The sequence below is a fragment of the Myotis nattereri genome (assembly GCF_964212035.1).
Source record: "Myotis nattereri genome assembly, chromosome: 6".
Classification (NCBI taxonomy): Eukaryota; Metazoa; Chordata; class Mammalia; order Chiroptera; family Vespertilionidae; genus Myotis; species Myotis nattereri.
Window position 1 is genome coordinate 2,650,214 of NC_138081.1, and position 17,831 is coordinate 2,668,044.

The following is a 17,831-nucleotide window of genomic DNA, read 5'->3' on the forward strand; positions in this document are numbered from 1 at the left end:
AGACGTAAGGGGCTGGTCGTAAGCAGCAGCCACTCTTTTCAAAAAGGTGCGTCCAGGCCTTCCTTCCTACTAGTCGGAAATTAGTGATGCGGCGTCAGGGAGCCCCGGAGCGTGGCTTCCCGGACCTTCAAAAACGCTCTGCCAAGGTCGGAGCCCGCGGACCACGCCCGCCCGCGCAGGACGCCCCGATAGTCGCAGACACGCCCCCAAGAGGACGCTAAGGCGCGTACGTGCGCCGCCCGGGGGCGGGGTCGGCGTGGAGATGCTCCTCTGTTCGGAGAACCACGCTACCGGAAGCGGAAATAGCACCCGGCGCCGCCAGAGTAACCATAACTGCCTCCGCGATGCCGAAGGGTCCCAAGCAGCAGCCGCCGGAACCCGAGTGGATCGGGGACGGAGAGGGCACGAGCGCCGCAGGTGAGGCTCGTGGGCCGGGAGGCAGCGAGAGGAGAGAAGAGTGTACGTGCTTTAGGAGAGGGTCGCGGCCGCGCCGGGCCCTGCGGGCTACTGCGCGTGCGTGCATGGGGCGGAGACGTTTGCCCCGGCGGCGGCGGCGGGTTTGGGGTGGAGGCGACGGGAAAGGTGACGCGCGTTGCGCACGAGCTTAAGTGGGACAGGGTAAGAGAGGAGGAGGAGCATATGGAACCGAGGGAGAGAGGGGAGGAATGAGAAAGCCCTCCGCACCACGCCGTACACCTCGCAGACAGATAAGCTGGCCTGGGCCTCCCGCCGCCGCCCGCGCGACCGCAGGCACCGCTCCTCTGGGGGAGGGCTCCTTCCTGGCTCTTTCATAAGGCGCCCGAGTGAAGGTGCTGGTGTTGGAATGGGGGTTCAGGTTTACTTGGAAACAGCGAGTGTTTGTTGAACACCTGCCTTTAATTAAGTACTATATATACTGTAGTTTGGAGAGGGGAGGAAAAAATATAAAAGACATCCTCCCAGGCTGGAGGACACTTCAAGGGGGAGGTAAAATGGACACAAATCATGGCAGTAGGTACACAGTGATTCGTTTTACAAGCATTATTGGATGCCTACTGTATACCTGGTACTGTGCAGAGGAGCTGGGAATGTAGTAATCTATATCTATGTCCTATATAATAAAACCCTAATATGGAAGTAGACCGAATGGCAGAATGACAGGTTGCTGTGATGCACACTGACCACCAGGGGACAGACGCACAACACAGAAGCTGCCCTCTGGTGGTCAGTGTGCTCCCACAGGGTGAGCACCACTCAGCCAAAAGCCAGGCTCATGGCTGATGGCTTAGGCCCACTCCCCTAAGCCGGTGGACATCCCCCAAGGGGTCCCGGACTGCCAGAGGGCGCAGGCCGGGCTGAGGGATACCCCCCAGTGCATGAAATTTAATGCACCGGGCCTCTGGTATATATATAAGAGGCTAATATGCTAAGTGTCAGACCATTTGACTGGTAGCTATGACGTGCACTGACCACCAGGGGGGCAAACACTCAACACACAGGCATGGAAACGTGGAACAGACTGATGAATCTCAGGGGAGGGGGCAGGGCAGGAAGAGATTAACCAAAGTTCTTACATGTATGCTAGAGGCCTGGTGCACTGGTGGGGTCCCTCGGCCTGGCCTGCACCCTCTCACAATCTGGGACCCCTTGGGGAATGTCGGACTGCTGGTTTTGGCCCAATCCCCCCAGGCCAGGCTGAGAGACCCCCACAGGGCCGGTTTCAGCGTGATCCCCACAGGCCACGTGCACCAGGCCTCTAGTAAAAGATAAGCCTTGCTGGCCTGGCTGGTGTGTCTCAGTGATTAGAGCATTGGCCTGTGTAGCGAAAGGTCACAGGTTCGGTTCCTAACCGGATTGGGGCGCATGTGGAAGGCAACCAATCAATGTACCTGTCTCTCTCTCTCCCCCTCCCTCCTCCTTTCCACTCTCTAAAAATCAATGGGAAAAATATTCTTGTATGAGGATTAACAACAACAAAGACAAGTTAGTGAAGACCTGGGAGGGGGGGGTGTAAGGGTTGGGAGGGGGGAAAAGGAGGGGATGGAGATATCTAATACTATCAACAATAAAAAAGTAATAATAATTTTAAAAAAAGAAGCCTTGCTTTGAAGGGGCAGCCAATCCAGTGGAGGGGACAGAGCATGGATCGGACAGTGGTTGACTGTTTCTGAGTGAGCTTGGGAATGCTGCAGGGCTGGGAAGGGAGAAGAGGCACCTACTCAGACAGGTGCTGGGAGTGTCAGCAAAGGCCCCCGGAGTGTGTGAGCGAAGTCCCATTCTTAGAGGATCAGTATGAGTTTGTCAGGGGAAGAGTATTCCAAGCAGAGGAAGATGTGTGTGCAAAGCTGATTCCCACGACTGGGTGAACGATGGAGTTGGAAAGATGTGCAGGATACAGGTAATGAAAGGCTTTGTACGCTATTCTGAGGAGTTTAACCCTAAAGACATTAAGAAGGTGGACCTATTGAAGCGCATAAGGAAAGATACAGTCAGTTCACCCTGGCAACACTGAGCAGTGGAGAAGAGCGTGAAGGGCTGGCGAGTGGAGACAGGGAGACTTTGCAGCTTCTCGCTATGGCCCAGATGAGATGTGGTAAGAGAGTAAGCCAGGGCGGTGAAGACTGAAAAGTTATTGCAGAAATGGCATTGACCAGAGCTGGAAACTGGCTGATAAGCACCTCAGTGGGGAGTAGAGTATTAATGAAAAGTAGTATGGGCTCTAGGGTGGACTTTCTAAGAGAAGATGGCAGGGGAGAGAGATCTATGCTAAAAGGGGAGATACAGGCGAGTGTGGTTGGAGTGTTGGAAATGTATGCAGATTGAAGCAAAAAAGGGCAGGAGGTGGAGATCCAAAAGAATCTCAACAATTAAGGGAAATAGGGATAGGAGGCTGGGGAGATAACAGAGAGGCAAACCAGTAGCAAGAAGGATTCCTGTCATTAAATAATGAGGGGAGAGAAGTAAAAGGTAGGTAGCATGGAATGTTGCAGAGAAGTCAAGCAGATCCGGACTAAAAATGTATTTTTGGGGTTGAGCAATTAAGGAGAAAGTAGCAGCTTTGTCGGAAGTCTCATTTGGAGGTGATATCCAAAGCAGATTGCAGTGTTTGAAAAGGAGTGGGAGACAAGGAAGTGGTATGGGCTGTGCTTTTCAGAAGACAGGATAGAAAACTGATTGGAAGAGGATTGGAAGATGCAGTAGAGTTTTATTTGTGAAGCTAGGAGCATTTGAGTGATGTGTAAAGGGAAGGAGCCTCTAGGCAGAGAGAGGAAAGATAACAGCTTTAGCCACACTTAGCCTTATTCTGTCCTTGGTGATGTATACTTTCTCACCATTGAACCTGCGCAACGCTTTTCCTCTCCCTGTAGCCAGGAGGGTCAGAGTGATATTTACAAGAGATTTAAAAGGAGAGGTGGGACTGTTGGGTTAGTCCTTGGGGAGAAAATAGCATCTGGGATTTGTCACTCCTAGATACTGCCAAAGTGAGCGGATCATGTCTTTCCTTCTCCTGTACTTCAATGGTTCCTCCTTCATCATATCTTTAGGATTAAGGTCCTTGGAATCCTATCTAATAAAAGAGAAACATGGTAATTGGCGTACAACCGCTACCCTTCCCATTGGCTAATCAGCGATATATGCAAATTAACTGCCAGCCAAGATGGCGGCCGGCAGCCAGGCAGCTTGAAACTAACATGAGGCTTGCTTGCTTCAGTGACGGAGGACTCCAACGTTCCCCGCCTGCCGGCCTCTGAGCCTGCAGTTTAAGAAACATTGTAACGAATATAGAAGCTAAACAAAACCCCAGAAACCTGCTTTCAGCGAGCCCGGGATCTCAGAGCTGGAGTTGATACAGAGTTTCGATTATAGAACCGAAACAAACCAGATACCTGCTTTCAGGAGCGGAGGCCTAAGAGCTGGAGCCTCAGAGCTAAAGCTGGCCCAGAATAAAGAAAAAAAGGAGAAGTTGGGAGCTTCCATCACCCACCAGCCTGAAAACAGCCCTCAGCCCCTCACCCAGACTGGCCAGGCACACCAGTGAGGACCCTCACCCTGAAGGGTGTGTGACCAGCTGCAAACAGCCATCATCCCCTCATCCAGTCTGGCCAGGCACCCCAGTGGGGACCCCCACCCTGATCCAGGACACCCTTCAGGGCAAACCAGCCGGCCCCCACCCGTGAACCAGGCCTCTATCCTATATAGTAAAAGGGTAATATGCCTCCCAGCACCGGGATCAGCGGAGCCGCGAGGCCTCCCGACACCGGGATCAGCGTGACAGGGGGCAGCGCCCAAACCCCCTGATCGCCCTGCGGCTCTGTGTGTGACAGGGGGCGGGGCCACAACCTCCCTATCGGCCCTGCTCTGTGTGTGACAGGGGAAGGCGCCCCAACCTCCTGATCAAACCGGCTCTGTGCCTGATACGGGGGAGCTCCCCAACCCCCTGATCGCCCTGCGGCTCTGTGTGTGACGGTGCGGCGCCCCAACCTCCCCACCCCCCCACGGGCCCTGCTCTGTGTGTGACGGGGTAGAGCCATAACCTCCCCATCGGCCCTGCCTTGAGTGTGACAGTGGCAGCGCCCCAACCCCCTCATCGGCCCTGCTCTGTGGGTGATAGAGGGCAGCGCCCCAACGCCCCCCCCCCCCACGGGCCCTATTCTGTGTGTGACGGGGTAGAGCCATAACCTCCCCATCGGCCCTGCCCTGAGTGTGACAGTGGCAGCGCCCCAACCCCCTGATCGGCCCTGCTCTGTGGGTGATAGAGGGCGGCGCCCCAACCCCCTGATCCGCCCTGCTCTGTGTGTGACAGGGGCCGGTGCCCCAACTCCCCTATCGCTCCAACTCTGAGTGACAGGGGGGAGCTCCTCAACCCCCTGATGGGCCCTGGTCTGTGCATGACAAGGGGGAGCTCCCCAACCCCCCAGATGGGCCCTGTTCTGTGCGTGACAGGGGGCAGCGCCCCAACCCCCTGATCGGCTCTTCTTTGTGCATGACAGGGGGTGGCGCCAGAACCTCCCTATCGGCCCTGCCTTGAGTGTGACAGGGGGCGGTGCCCCAACCCCCCAATCGGCCCTACCCTGAGCGTGACTGAGGGTGGCATTGCAACCTCCCAATCCGCCCTGCTCTGTGCATGACAGGGGGAGGTGCCCCAACTCCCCAATCGGCCCTGCTCTGAACCTGACCAGGGGCTGCACCTAGGGATTGGGCCTGCCCTCTGCCACCCGGGAGCAGGCCTAAGCCAGCAGGTCATTATCTCCCGAGGGGTCCCAGACTGCGAGAGGGCACAGGCCAGGCTGAGGGACCTCCCCTTCCCCCCCGAGTGCACAAATTTTTGTTCACCGGGCCTCTAGTCCTATATAATAAAAGCCTAATATGCTAAGTGTCCAGTTGTCTGTTCAACCAATCAAAGCGTAATATGATAGCCCTAACCGGTTTGGCTCAGCAGATAGAGTTTCGGCCTGCGGACTGAAGGGTCCCAGGTTCGATTCTGGTCAAGGGCATGTACCTGGGTTGCGGGCACATCCCCAATAGGGGGCATGGAAGAGGCAGCTGAATCGATGTTTCTCTCTCATCGATGTTTCTAACTCTGTATCCCTCTCCCTTCCTCTCGGTAAAAAATCAATAAAATATATTTTTTTTAAAAAAGTGTTATATGATAATGATATGCTAAGGCTGCTCAACCGCTTGCTATAATGTGCACTGACCACCAGGGGGAAGATGCTCCGACCAGTAGGTGAGCTTGCTGCTGGGGTGTGGCCAAACAGGACTGAGCGAGATGGGCCAGACAAGCCCTCCCACGGTCCCTCCCCAGCCCTGATCGTGCACCGGTGGGGTCCCTCAGCCTGGCCTGCGCCCTCTCGCAATCCAGGACCCCTCAGGGGATGTCAGAGCCTGTTTTGGTAGGAGAGCCGGTTTTGGCCTGATCCCGCAGGCCAGGCAGAGGGGCCCCACTGGTGCACAGATTTGTGCACCGGGCCTCTAGTAGCATATACAGCCTTTCATTGTTTCTCCTGCGCATCTTTGCAACTCCACACCAGTCACCCAGTGCAGAGGCCAGATTGTGAAATGTGTTCTGGATGGAGGACTTCCATGCCTGGGGCTAAATCAAGGAGCCAGGAGAAGCCACTGTCCAGAACATAGGGAAACAGCTGTACAGAGAAGGTGGGACAGGCCCGCTTAGTCGGAAGGGACTGTCCTCATCAGTCACCAGTTTTAGGCGTAGTAGATGCGCACTGAAATTTTCCTCGGGAAGTAATTGCTGTGGGTCACATGGGCTTCTGGTCTGAGCAGTACTTACTGTTACAGCAGAAAGCCATTCGTGTTTTTTGTTCGTTTTGGTGGCTTTTTTTTTTTTTTAAGCTAAGTGATTACAGGAGTGCTTTTGGATAGGAGGGAATGGTTTGGAGGGAATATGATGGTGGACAGACCTAGACATGAAGAGAAATCATGAAGCTGCTGCTTGCCTTCTGGTCTGACGGTGGAAGGGAATGGGGAGGTAGACATAGTTCAGGGGAGCCAGGATGGACAGAAGGGAAGACTGGAAGTCGTTCAGTCAGTAAACTTCCATTGACGCCCCGCTTTGTGCCCTGGGAGCACCGCCGGTGGCTGTGATGAAGGACTGCTGAGTGTAACACTGTGATTTGGGCTAGAATGCTCGGAGTTCATTTCCTTAAAGAACCATCTCTGTGTGGCTGCACGTCTCACAGACACCATATCCCAGTTGAATTCATGGCTCTTGTTCTGCCTTGGGTGGCAGGGGTGGGAAGAGGGGACCTTCTCTTTTCATTAAACCTTAAGTTAATGAGTGGCACTAGGAGCCCAGTTTTGCTAGCTACAAACATAGGAGTCATTTGGAACTGCTCTGTCTCCCTTCCCATCTCTACCGTCACCCTCCGAATTCTGCTTCCTCCCTCCCGATGCCGCCCTAGACCAGCCACCTGTGTCTGTGGCGTGGGACAGTGCACATGTGTAGAGAATGATAGTGAGCTAGAAACACAGTGAAATGGGGTGGAGGCCATCTGAGGGCTTTGCAGGGGAGCATTCACAATGTCTGCTTCACCTCCTAGACAGAGTGGTGAAGAAAGGGAAGAAGGACAAGAAGAACAAAAAGACGGTGAGGAAATGGGGTTGAGGATGAACTTGATCAAGTGTTTCCATGTGAAGGTATTGGGAGGTCTGGGGAGAAAGCCTGTCAAGAGAGGAAGCAGGCGTGGGTGGGAGGGAGGGCTGGGTCATCTGAGCCATGCTGACCTGTACCTGAACTCTTGCTAGTTCTTTGAGGAGCTGGCAGTAGAAGATAAACAGGCTGGGGAAGAAGAGAAAGTGCGCAAGGAGAAGGAGCAGCAGCAGCAGCAGCAGCAGGTACAAGTGTTGGGGGCCCACCAGGCCTCGCCACCACGTGGGTGCAGCCGGTGATGGGACTCTGAGGCAGAGGGACGATAGGGACCTGCGCCTCAGACTCTTCTCACTCTCTGCTTTCAGCAGCAAAAAAAAAAACGAGATACCCGAAAAGGCCGGAGGAAGAAGGATGTGGATGATGATGGCGAAGAGAAGGAACTGCTGGAGCGTCTGCAGAAGCTCTCGGTGCCCGCCAGTGACGAGGAGGGAGAGGGTAATGATGGGAGTGGGGCCTGCAGCCCTGAGCCAGGGTGAGGGTGTGCCTCATCCCTTCATCTATGAGTTGTTTTAGATTGAAGAGCCAGAATCATCATTCTCTTTCCTGCCTGATCTTGTTTGTCATTTCAGTACCTGCCCTGAAGTCCCGAGGAGGGAAGGAAACCAAGGTAAGCCATCGCGTGGTAAGCAGGTCTCGGGTGCACAGTCTCGATCATCCACTGACTTCTCTGCCCTCTCATGCCCAGGGAGGCAATGCTTTTGCAGCCCTGATTCAGGATCAGAGTGAGGAAGAGGAGGAGGAAGAAAAACACCCTCCTAAGCCTGCCAAGCCGGAGAAAAATCGGATCAATAAGGTGAAAGTGATGGCCCTGCCAGGTGCGCCCGCCCCGCGGAGCACCTTCTGGCTGTGGTGGGCCAATTCGCTGGCTTGATTTCCTGCTCCTGGGCTAGCTCTTCTAGTCTGTCTTCTTAAACTATCAAATTCAGCTTTTTAAAATACTCTTTTTATAACTTGGAAGTCTACAGTGATTCTGTTGCTTTCAAAGTCAAGATCTGAAACAAAGGCCTTCAAATCTTTGCTCTTCCATTTGGGAGTCTTCCGTGTGCGGACCTTTCCGAGGGCCTGACTGCACTTGGCTTCCAGCCGACTGTGTGGCCTTTGCTCTGTGTCCGTACTCCGTCTTCCCGGGACTCTCCTCCAGCCCCTCCGTCGCCTCTCGCGCGTGCCCTCGAGGAAGCCTCCAGCGCGGCTGCCACCGCTCCTGTGGCGCGCGCCTGGCTCACAGGCCAATGCTCTTGTTTTCTCTTTACGCTCTAATCTCCCGTTAGAGGCGAGGGCTGTTCTGGGCCTCACTTTCTCCCTAGTCCCACTCAGCGCAGTGACTCCTCATCCTAGATCCCGAGAAATGCTTGTTAAGCAACAAGGTAGCAAATCAGCGTGTGTGTGTGTGTGTGTGTCTGTCTGTCTGTCTCATCTCCATGTCCTCTCCAGGCTGTATCTGAGGAACAACCAGGACTCAAGGGCACCAGGGGAAAGGAAGAGAAGTCAACAGGGAAAGCCAAGGTGAGGAGGAAGTCGGCAGGAGAAGGTGCTGGTCTCAAGACTTGGAGCATTTCATCAGCCTGTCTCTTCTCTGTTAGCCTCAGAATAAATTTTCTGCTCTGGACAATGAAGGTGAAGAGGATGGAGAAGAAACACTAACAAAAGAAAAAGAGCCATCCAAGCAAGGGAAGGAGAAGGCCAAGAAGGCAGAGCAGGTGTGTGTTCCCATGTGGAGGCGGCCGGGGTCCGGGTGCTGGCACTACACCCGGCGGGAGTGGGCAGACTTCTGTCAAGGAGTTGGCACATAGCAATATTTCTGGCTTTGCAGGCCACATACAATCTCTGATGTATATTCTTCTTCCTCTTTTTTTATTTCTTTTTCTTCTTTTCTTTTTTTAGAAGAGAGAAAATGGTTATAACACACTATGGCAGGTACCAGCTCCCTAATGAGTATGAGGAAAGATGACAGACAGCCCATTCTGTCTAGGAGCTGGGAAGCCTGTATTTCTGATCTGGGCCCCGCCGGGCACTTCCTGCCCTCGCCAGTGAATCGAGACCCGCAGGTTCTTCCCGAGAGCCCTAGCACACCAGACAGCAGCTGTCAAGATGGGACTAGTCTCGGGTTCCTCCTTTTTTTAAAAACAGACATGTAAAAGTATTTTTGAATATGTAAAAGCCATTCTTTTTTTAAAGTACGTTTTTATTGATTTTCAGAGTGATAGGAAGAGAGAGAGACATTGATCAGCTCCCACCCTGCCCCTGCGCAGTTCCGACCGGGGCTGAGCCCTCAAGCCGGGCATGTGCCTGACCAGGAATTGAACTGGTGACCTGGTTCATAGGTCAACACCGAACCACTGAGCCACACCGGCCGGGCCCAACCATGCTTACCTCAGGGCCATGGAGAAACAGGCCTCGGGTCTGATTGGGCCCATGGGCCACAGATTGCAGCCCCTGATCCGGAGAGGAAGAGACCTGGCATTGGATTCAGACGGTCCGTGTGTGTGGCCTTGAGTACATCTTCCCTCCTCGGTTCTCAGTTACCTCATCCGCACGGGACGCAGGAGTCCATGGCCTCCGCAGGCCCTGTATGCCCCGTGCCTCCTGGCCTGGCTTGCTGCACCCTTAGCGCCTGTGGCTAGGGCTTCCGGACCCCTTCTCTGCACGTCACTGTGTGCGCTCCAGTAACACCTGGTGCGTGAGGAGAGGGACCCAGTCACGTGGTGCTGGCAGCTCGGGGTGCAGGAGCACAGGAAGTTTCCTGGGTCCTCCGCTGGTGCCGGGCCCCATGCGTGGTGGCAGAAATGGCCAGAGGAGACCGGGTGGGTGCGAGAGGCCGCCACAGTGTCCGCAGAGGGGAGGAGCTGACGGAGACGGCGTGGGCGAGCCCTAGAAGGGGCCCTGGTGTTACCACTTCCTGGTTCTCACAGGGTTCCGAGGAGGAAGGAGAGGAGGAAGAAGGGGAGTCTAAGGCCAGTGATCCCTATGCCCACCTTAGCAAAAAAGAGAAGAAAAAGCTGAAGAAACAGGTAAGTCCTTGGATTCCTAGTGGGAAAAGGTAGGAACATTTGATATTTTTAAGCTCAGCTAGAGGGCCTGTGGCCGTGGGGACAAGAGGAGAGCTCTGAGTGCTGCCTCAGGCAGAACACGCAGAGTGAGGGGAGGGGGGCTCTGGCGGTGTCTGGGGACCTGGGTGGGATCTGGTGGCGGAGCTGAGCTGGCGACAGTGGTTGCCCCTCCTCCTCAGATGGAGTATGAGCGCCAGGTGGCGTCGTTAAAGGCCGCCAACGCCGCTGAGAATGACTTCTCCGTGTCGCAAGCAGAGGTGTCCTCTCGCCAGGCCATGCTAGAGAATGCGTCTGACATCAAGGTGGGGTGTCTTTCCCCGCGCGCAGGGAAGTGCCTGTTCTCTGCGGCATGGCCCAGCAGCCAGGGACGTGGGTGTGTGCGTGGGTGTGCGGGGCTTGCCCACGGTGGGAATGCTTGGAGGCGGTTTCCACACCTGGAGTTCTGCATCTTGAGCGAGAAGATAGAAAAATCAGTAGAAGTAGAGGGCCCACCCTTGGAGGGAAGTTGTGGGACAGGCTGGACGCATAGGGTGTGCACGAGCTGTTAGAGGCAGTGGACAGGGAGAGGCCCTGCAAGGTAGGAGGGGCTGTGCTGGAGGCCTGGACTTGCCAGGGGTCCCCCTGAAGGGAGAGGCTGTAGCCACCAGCTGGGGGGAGAGCCTCATTGTGCCCATTCCTTCCCTCTGCACCGCTTCCCTGGTGGCCGCAGCTGGAGAAGTTCAGCATCTCTGCCCACGGCAAGGAGCTGTTCGTCAACGCAGACCTGTACATAGTGGCTGGCCGCCGCTATGGGCTAGTGGGGCCCAACGGGTGAGGAGAGGAGGGGCTGGGGGGCAGAGGGGGCGAGGCTGGAAGGAAGAGAAGGATTTCTCAGTGCAGCTTGGTCCCGATTTCTCATCCCCAGCAAGGGCAAGACCACTCTCCTCAAGCACATTGCCAACCGCGCCTTGAGCATCCCCCCCAACATCGATGTGCTGCTCTGTGAGCAGGGTGAGGCTGCGGGGCTCCGGGCGCTGGGAGAGGAGCCGTTAGGAAGCGGGCTGGGCAACATCATGTGGGGAGCCTGGGAAGTGATGCTACAGCAGGGGGAGAAGTGTGGGACGCAGGCCGTTTCATTTGGAACAGGCACATAGAGCTGGGCAGGATCAGGCAAACCAGAAATAGTGCTGAAGGGCAGGGGGCATAGGACCCTGACCCCGGGTGGCCTGACTGTCCTCCCCACCCCCAGAGGTGGTAGCGGATGAAACACCCGCAGTGCAGGCTGTTCTTCGAGCCGACACCAAGCGATTGAAGCTGCTGGAGGAGGAGCGACAGCTTCAGGCGCAGCTGGAGCAGGGCGACGACACAGCAGCTGAGCGGCTGGAGAAGGTAGAGGACTCGGCAGGCTCACAGGCTGAGCCCTCAGGGTTCCTGTGACCTCGGCCTGTGACCTCTTCTCCCTCTCCCAGGTGTATGAGGAACTGAGGGCCACTGGCGCGGCAGCCGCAGAGGCCAAAGCCCGGAGGATCCTGGCTGGTCTGGGGTTCGATCCTGAAATGCAGAATCGGCCCACACAGAAGTTCTCGGGAGGCTGGCGCATGCGTGTCTCCCTGGCCAGGTGGGGGCTGCCCACCAACTGCCCTCCCTTCAGCCTCAAACACCAGGCCCTTTCCCTTCTTCCCATCCTGCCAAGGCCAGCAGGGAGGTTCAAGGCTGGCTGCTCTCCCCTCCTTGGTGGTGTTGGGCCCCAGGCTCCTCATGTCTCTCCCTGGGGGACGTTATTGATGTCTTCCGCACAGGAGCTCCTCTGAGGAGAGATTGGGAAGGAAGTTCATGGTCTCGGGCTCCACCTACTGGGGCTGCTCTGGGGTCCTCTGAGCAAGGTCTCCCGCTCTGACCCCGCCCTTGGCTGCCCCCCCCCCCCCCAGGGCGCTGTTCATGGAGCCCACGCTGCTGCTGCTGGACGAGCCCACCAACCACCTGGACCTCAACGCCGTCATCTGGCTCAACAAGTGCGTCCGTCGCCCTGGCCTCCGGCCTCGGCACCGGCAGTGCCCTGCTGCCTCCTTCTCTAGCTCTCCCCATCTGCCCTTGGTGCTTGGTCCAGCCGGCCCTCCCTCCCTAGCCCCCACCTGTCTGCTGCCCAACTGAACCCTGACGTGACCATTGTGACCTTTCCACACTCTGCTCTAAAACCCAGCTACCTGCAGGGCTGGCGGAAGACGTTGCTCATCGTCTCCCATGACCAGGGCTTCCTGGATGACGTCTGCACTGACATCATCCACCTCGACACCCAGCGGCTCCACTACTACAGGGGCAATTACAGTAAGTGGGCTCACCGTGGTGAGGAGCTGGGCCTCAGAACCTGGGCATGGACGCCGCCAGCCCCATCACCCTCAGTCCCGATTACCCCCTCGGTCGCTGGGAGAGGGGCGCCCACTGATGTCCATCCGCTCTGCCCAGTGACCTTCAAGAAGATGTACCAGCAAAAGCAGAAGGAGCTGCTGAAGCAGTATGAGAAGCAGGAGAAGAAGCTGAAGGAGCTGAAGGCGGGCGGCAAGTCCACCAAGCAGGCGGTGAGCACGCGGGGGGCTCCTGCGATGGGGGCTCTCCTCAGGAGAGTGGACAAAGAGACACTCGGACACCAGCCTGCATTCCAGGGGCCACTGTGCAGGTGAGGGTTTCTCCCTTTCCCTTTTCTCTGCAGGAAAAGCAAACAAAGGAAGCCCTGACTCGGAAGCAGCAGAAATGCCGACGAAAAAACCAGGACGAGGAATCGCAGGAGGCCCCCGAGCTCCTGAAGCGCCCCAAGGAGTACACTGTGCGCTTCACGTTCCCCGACCCCCCGCCGCTCAGCCCTCCCGTGCTGGGCCTGCACGGTAGCCTCAGCCCGGCAGCGTGGGTGGGAGCGCGGGCACCCGTCCTCCAGGGCCGGGACACAGGGCCCTGAAGGGTAACGGAAAGAAAAGAAGCTGCTTCCTTTCCTGGCTCTCAGGTGTGACGTTTGGCTATGAGGGGCAGAAACCACTCTTTAAGAACCTGGATTTTGGCATCGACATGGACTCAAGAAGTGAGTTGGTGTTGGGTGGCCAGAGGAGGCAAAGCAGGGGCCCAGGGAGAGGGAGTGGGGCCTCTCTGACCACCTGCCTTGCTTCCGGCAGTCTGCATTGTGGGTCCCAACGGCGTGGGGAAGAGCACCCTGCTCCTGCTGCTGACGGGCAAGCTGACGCCGGTGGGTCCTGCAGCGCCTCGGAGGACGGTGGGGTGCCGAGTGGCAGCAGTTCCCGAGGCTGGAGCTGGGAGCCTGTGGGGCAGAGGGAAATACAGAACTGGAGAGGGCTCCTGTCCCTGCGGGGCGCAGGGAGCGGTTTAGATCCGTTCAGGGAGGGGAGCCAGGAGGATGGGAGCTGGAGCTGGGAGCCCGTGTGCTTTGATTAAACAGGAAATACGTTACTTACAGAATGATTTGAATGACATGAGCCAAAGAGAAATCTAGAGATAATCAATGTTAAGTTGATAGATAGCTTTCTCCTTTTTACTTTTGCAAATGTGCATACCCTTTTTGTTTTTGTTGTGTTTTTTTTTAACAGAAATGGACTATCACATGAATTGTTCTGTAGCCAGGTTATTTATTTATATTTTAAAGAATAGCTTATTGCCCTAGCTGGTTTGCCTCAGTGGATAGAGCATTGGCCTGCAGACTGAGGGGTCCCAGGTTTTGATTCCGGGCAAGGGCATGTGCCCAGGTTGCAGGCTCAATCCCTAGTAGGGGGTGTGCAGGAAGCAGCCAATCAGTAATTCTCTTTCAATCATTGATGTTTCTTACTTTTTTTTTAATATTTATAATCTGTTTTATCTATATATAAAAGCCTAAGTGGTCATATAACCAGTCGCTGTGATGTGCACTGACCACCAGAGGGCAGACGCTCAATGCAGGAGCTGCCCCCTGGTGGTAAGTGCGCTCCCACGGCCAACCTTCCTCGGCCCCTTCCCCCAGGCCACAGTTGGGAGAGGGGGCGGTGACAGGCCAGCCTTCCACAGTCCCTCTCCCTGGCCGGCTGGCCCCCCAATAGGCCTCGATCGCCCAGGCCAAGGGACCCCCCCACCCATGCACGAATTTGTGCACCTGGCCTCTAGTTTTTAATATATTTGTATTGATTTCAGAGAGGAAGGAAGAGGGAGGGAGAGATAGAAACATCAGTGATGACAGAGAATCACTGATTGGCTGCCTCCTGCACACCCCCTACTAGGGATCAAGCCTGCAACCTGGGTATATGCCCTTGACCAAAATCAAACCTGGGACCCTTCAGTCCATAGGCTGACACTCTATCCACTGAGCCAAACCAGCTAGGGCTCATCATTGATGTTTCTCTCTCTCCCTCTCAACTTCCTTTCTGAAATCAATAAAAATATATTTTTTAAAAAAGAAAAAATAATTTTTTTGATTTTTAGAGAGAGGAAGGGAGAGAGAAAAGAGAAACATCGATGTGAGAGCACAACATCTATGGGCTGCCTCCTGCATGTCCCCCACTCACAATCAAGTCCTCAACCCAGCATGTGCTCTGACCGGGAATCAAACTGGTGACCTCCTTGTGTATGGGATGGTGCTCCAACAAGCTGAGCCATACCAGGTGGGCTTGTAGCGGTGTTTCCAGATAATACACATGAAGAATTTTTCTTTACTAGTAATTACGTAGATCCCGCCCCCAGGCTGTACCTAGACCAGAGGGAAGGCCCTCCTCAGCATCCCAGCCCCAGAACTGATTGATCTCAGTCATAGGGTTGTTCCAGCTTTCACTGAGGACAGTACATAGCAAGCATCCTCTTCGTGCAACTCTGTGAATTTAATTTTCCTAAGTGTATTGCCCTTGGGACTTCAGCATTGCACTGCCCTATGGAACTTGAGATGGGTGGTGGCATCTGTCCTCCCTCCAGGAAAGTGTTGCAAGGGCCCTTTCCCCTCAGATCTTCCCAACCTGTCCTTAATCCCTATCTGACCTGGGGCCCTGAGAAGGGGCTGTGTGCGCACCCACTAGGAGGGAAGAGGCACTCCTGAGTTGTGGCCGATTCCCCTGGCCTGAGTCTGGTGTGCCTTCGTCACCCTGGGGAGGACGGCCATGTTCCTGCTCGCACCGGCCTGTTCCCGTCCCAGGGTCATATTTATCTCCTCTCCAGAAAGTCAGGCTGTGGGCCTGTAGCACCTTTTTCCTTCCTGTCTTACCCCTTGTTCTTTGCTTACAGACTCAGGGGGAAATGAGAAAGAACCACCGGCTGGTAAGTCGTCTTGGGGAATTAGGGAATGGGAGTCCGATACAGGAAGCAGGACCTTCTCTGACCCCTTCCCTCTCCTTTGGGGCAGAAAATTGGCTTCTTCAACCAGCAGTATGCAGAGCAGCTGCACATGGAGGAGACGCCCACTGAGTACCTGCAGCAGGCCTTCAACCTGCCCTACCAAGATGCCCGCAAGTGCCTGGGCCGCTTCGGCCTCGAGAGCCATGCCCACACCATCCAGATCTGCAAACTCTCCGGTACTGCCATGGGGCTGAGGAGGCCTTCTCGGCACCCCAGCCCGGGCTGTGGCCAGACCAGAGGGAAGGAGGCCTGAGGCCAGGGGGCTGCAGCACGCACCCGAGGGACCTGCGGGAAGGGGAGGTGGCCGAGGTGTGAGGTTCTCCTTTCTGTCTGCTGCAGGGGGGCAGAAAGCCCGAGTCGTGTTTGCGGAGCTGGCCTGTCGGGAGCCCGATGTGCTGATCTTGGTGAGTGAGCCGGGCTGCAGGGGCGGGCGCATTGCAGGCGGGAGTTCTGCCGCTCAGTCAGGAATGCCTCCTCCACAGGATGAGCCCACCAACAACCTGGACATCGAGTCCATCGACGCTCTGGGCGAGGCCATCAACGAGTACAAGGGCGGTGAGTCCCCTCGGAGCGCTCCCCTCCTTCCCTGGGGCCAGCTGCGGTGGCCTCCGCTCGGCTCCCTTCTTTCACGCACTGATTGCTGCCCCTTCCTTCACAGCTGTGATCGTCGTCAGCCACGACGCCCGGCTCATCACAGAAACCAGCTGCCAGCTGTGGGTGGTGGAGGAGCAGAGTGTCAGCCAGATCGACGGCGACTTTGAGGACTACAAGCGGGAGGTGCTGGAGGCCCTGGGGGAAGTCATGGTCAACCGCCCCCGAGAATGACCTTCCTTCCCTCCCCGTGGGCTCCACAGGCCAGGATGCCACTTGGCTGCCTTTCCGGAAAGACTCATCCGCTTGCTTTTCTTCGTATAAATGAGGTGGCCTTGTGCCTGACACCCTCCGCACCAGCAGAGGTGACGTGACCTTTGTTATCGTGGGTTCGTCCAGCCAGACTTCTGTGGCCAGTGGTCCCGAGTCTCCTCGTTCCTCAGCTGCCTCTCATCCACCTGAGGGGCTGTGGCCCTGGGCTCTGGCAGTGCTGCTTTTTCCGTGGATTCCATGCTGACCTGGTGACCATGCAAAGGGCTGTGGCAGCTCTGCTCGGGAGAGGGGGGCCTGCGTCGTGTCTGCGTGCAGGCTGGGGCAGGAGAGTGCTGCTGAGCTGGAATGTCCCTGTGCCATGGGGAGGAATAAAGGAAGGTGTTGCTGCCCGTTCACAGAGTCGTGGGGGCTGGGGCTGTGGGTCTTGCTTCACTTCGTTTCCTAGCAGCATTTAGTATCCTCACTTCCCACCAATACTAACGGCTCTCACGTGCAGTCTCACTGCACCGGGGCAGTGCTGGCTGGGTGAGGAGCCGCCTCCTCCCCCACCCTAGGACACTCAGGCCTCACTGTCCAAGGTCCCCCAACATGTAGAGTTGAGGGCATGCGGGTGGGGAAGGCGTGAGCACATGTGGTGATGGGCCGGTTGCGGGCAGGCAGCTCTTGGTTCGGGCTGTGTGCTCCTAGAAGGAAAGGCTGTCTGGAGCTTGATTATTGGCGGGATCACTTGAGAGTGGACCTTAAAAAAGAATAAGGCTTTGAATAATGAGGGAACAGAGCCCTTTCGGAACCTAGGAAAAGAGCATATCTAAAGCTTAGAAGGAAGAGAACCAAAACGGAGCTAATGAGAGAAAAAGACTAGAATGGCCATCCCTTAGCCTTGGATTGGAGAGGAGGCTTGGAAAGTAAAATGCAGATGACAGGCGGTGGGTGTGATTTTTAGGTAGTGAGAGAGTCACTGATTGGCCACCTCCCACATGCCCACATGCCCACATGCCCCCCTCCAGGGATCTAGCCTGCAACTTTGGCATGTGCCCTGACTGGGAATTGAACTGTGACCTGGTTCAACCACTGAGCCACATCAGCCAGGCCATGTGAAGTTTTTGATCACTAATGGACAAGAGCACATATTTTATTTCTTCATATATATATATATATATATATATATATACACACACACACACACACACACACACACACATACATATATATTTATATATATATAGTATCTATATATATATATAAAAGGCTAAGTGTCCATCTGTCCAACCAGTAGCTATGATGTGCACTGACCACCAGGGGCAGATGCTCAATGCAGGAGCTGCCATGTGCACTGGCCACTTAAAAATAAATGGCACCAGGGACCTGGCACCGCCAACAAACCAACACTCAGCTTCCCCCAAATGGGACACAGGCCCCGCCGCACCACCTTGGAGCAA

General features: G+C 55.7%; 1 protein-coding gene across 4 annotated transcripts; it reads left to right on the forward strand.

The window, feature by feature from the left end:
- ABCF1 (ATP binding cassette subfamily F member 1) lies at positions 1–16,791 on the forward strand (the record flags this gene model as incomplete). Of its 4 annotated transcripts, none has more annotated exons than XM_081093717.1 (25): positions 1–417; positions 7,041–7,087; positions 7,246–7,335; positions 7,456–7,585; positions 7,720–7,757; positions 7,836–7,943; positions 8,582–8,653; positions 8,731–8,847; positions 10,060–10,158; positions 10,377–10,499; positions 10,907–11,007; positions 11,102–11,187; positions 11,426–11,565; positions 11,646–11,794; positions 12,105–12,188; positions 12,377–12,501; positions 12,640–12,752; positions 12,884–13,055; positions 13,172–13,246; positions 13,338–13,408; positions 15,418–15,450; positions 15,536–15,704; positions 15,868–15,932; positions 16,011–16,083; positions 16,187–16,791. In XM_081093717.1, 25 exons carry the CDS (start codon positions 345–347, stop codon positions 16,351–16,353), a joined length of 2,520 nt encoding a protein of 839 aa, XP_080949843.1. In that variant the 3' UTR covers positions 16,354–16,791. The 4 variants fall into 4 exon arrangements, with proteins under 4 accessions (XP_080949843.1, XP_080949844.1, XP_080949841.1 ...); XM_081093718.1 differs by having other exon boundaries at positions 254–417; positions 7,459–7,585; XM_081093715.1 differs by having other exon boundaries at positions 263–417; positions 7,045–7,087.
- Between the last annotated feature and the right edge of the window lie 1,040 nt (positions 16,792–17,831).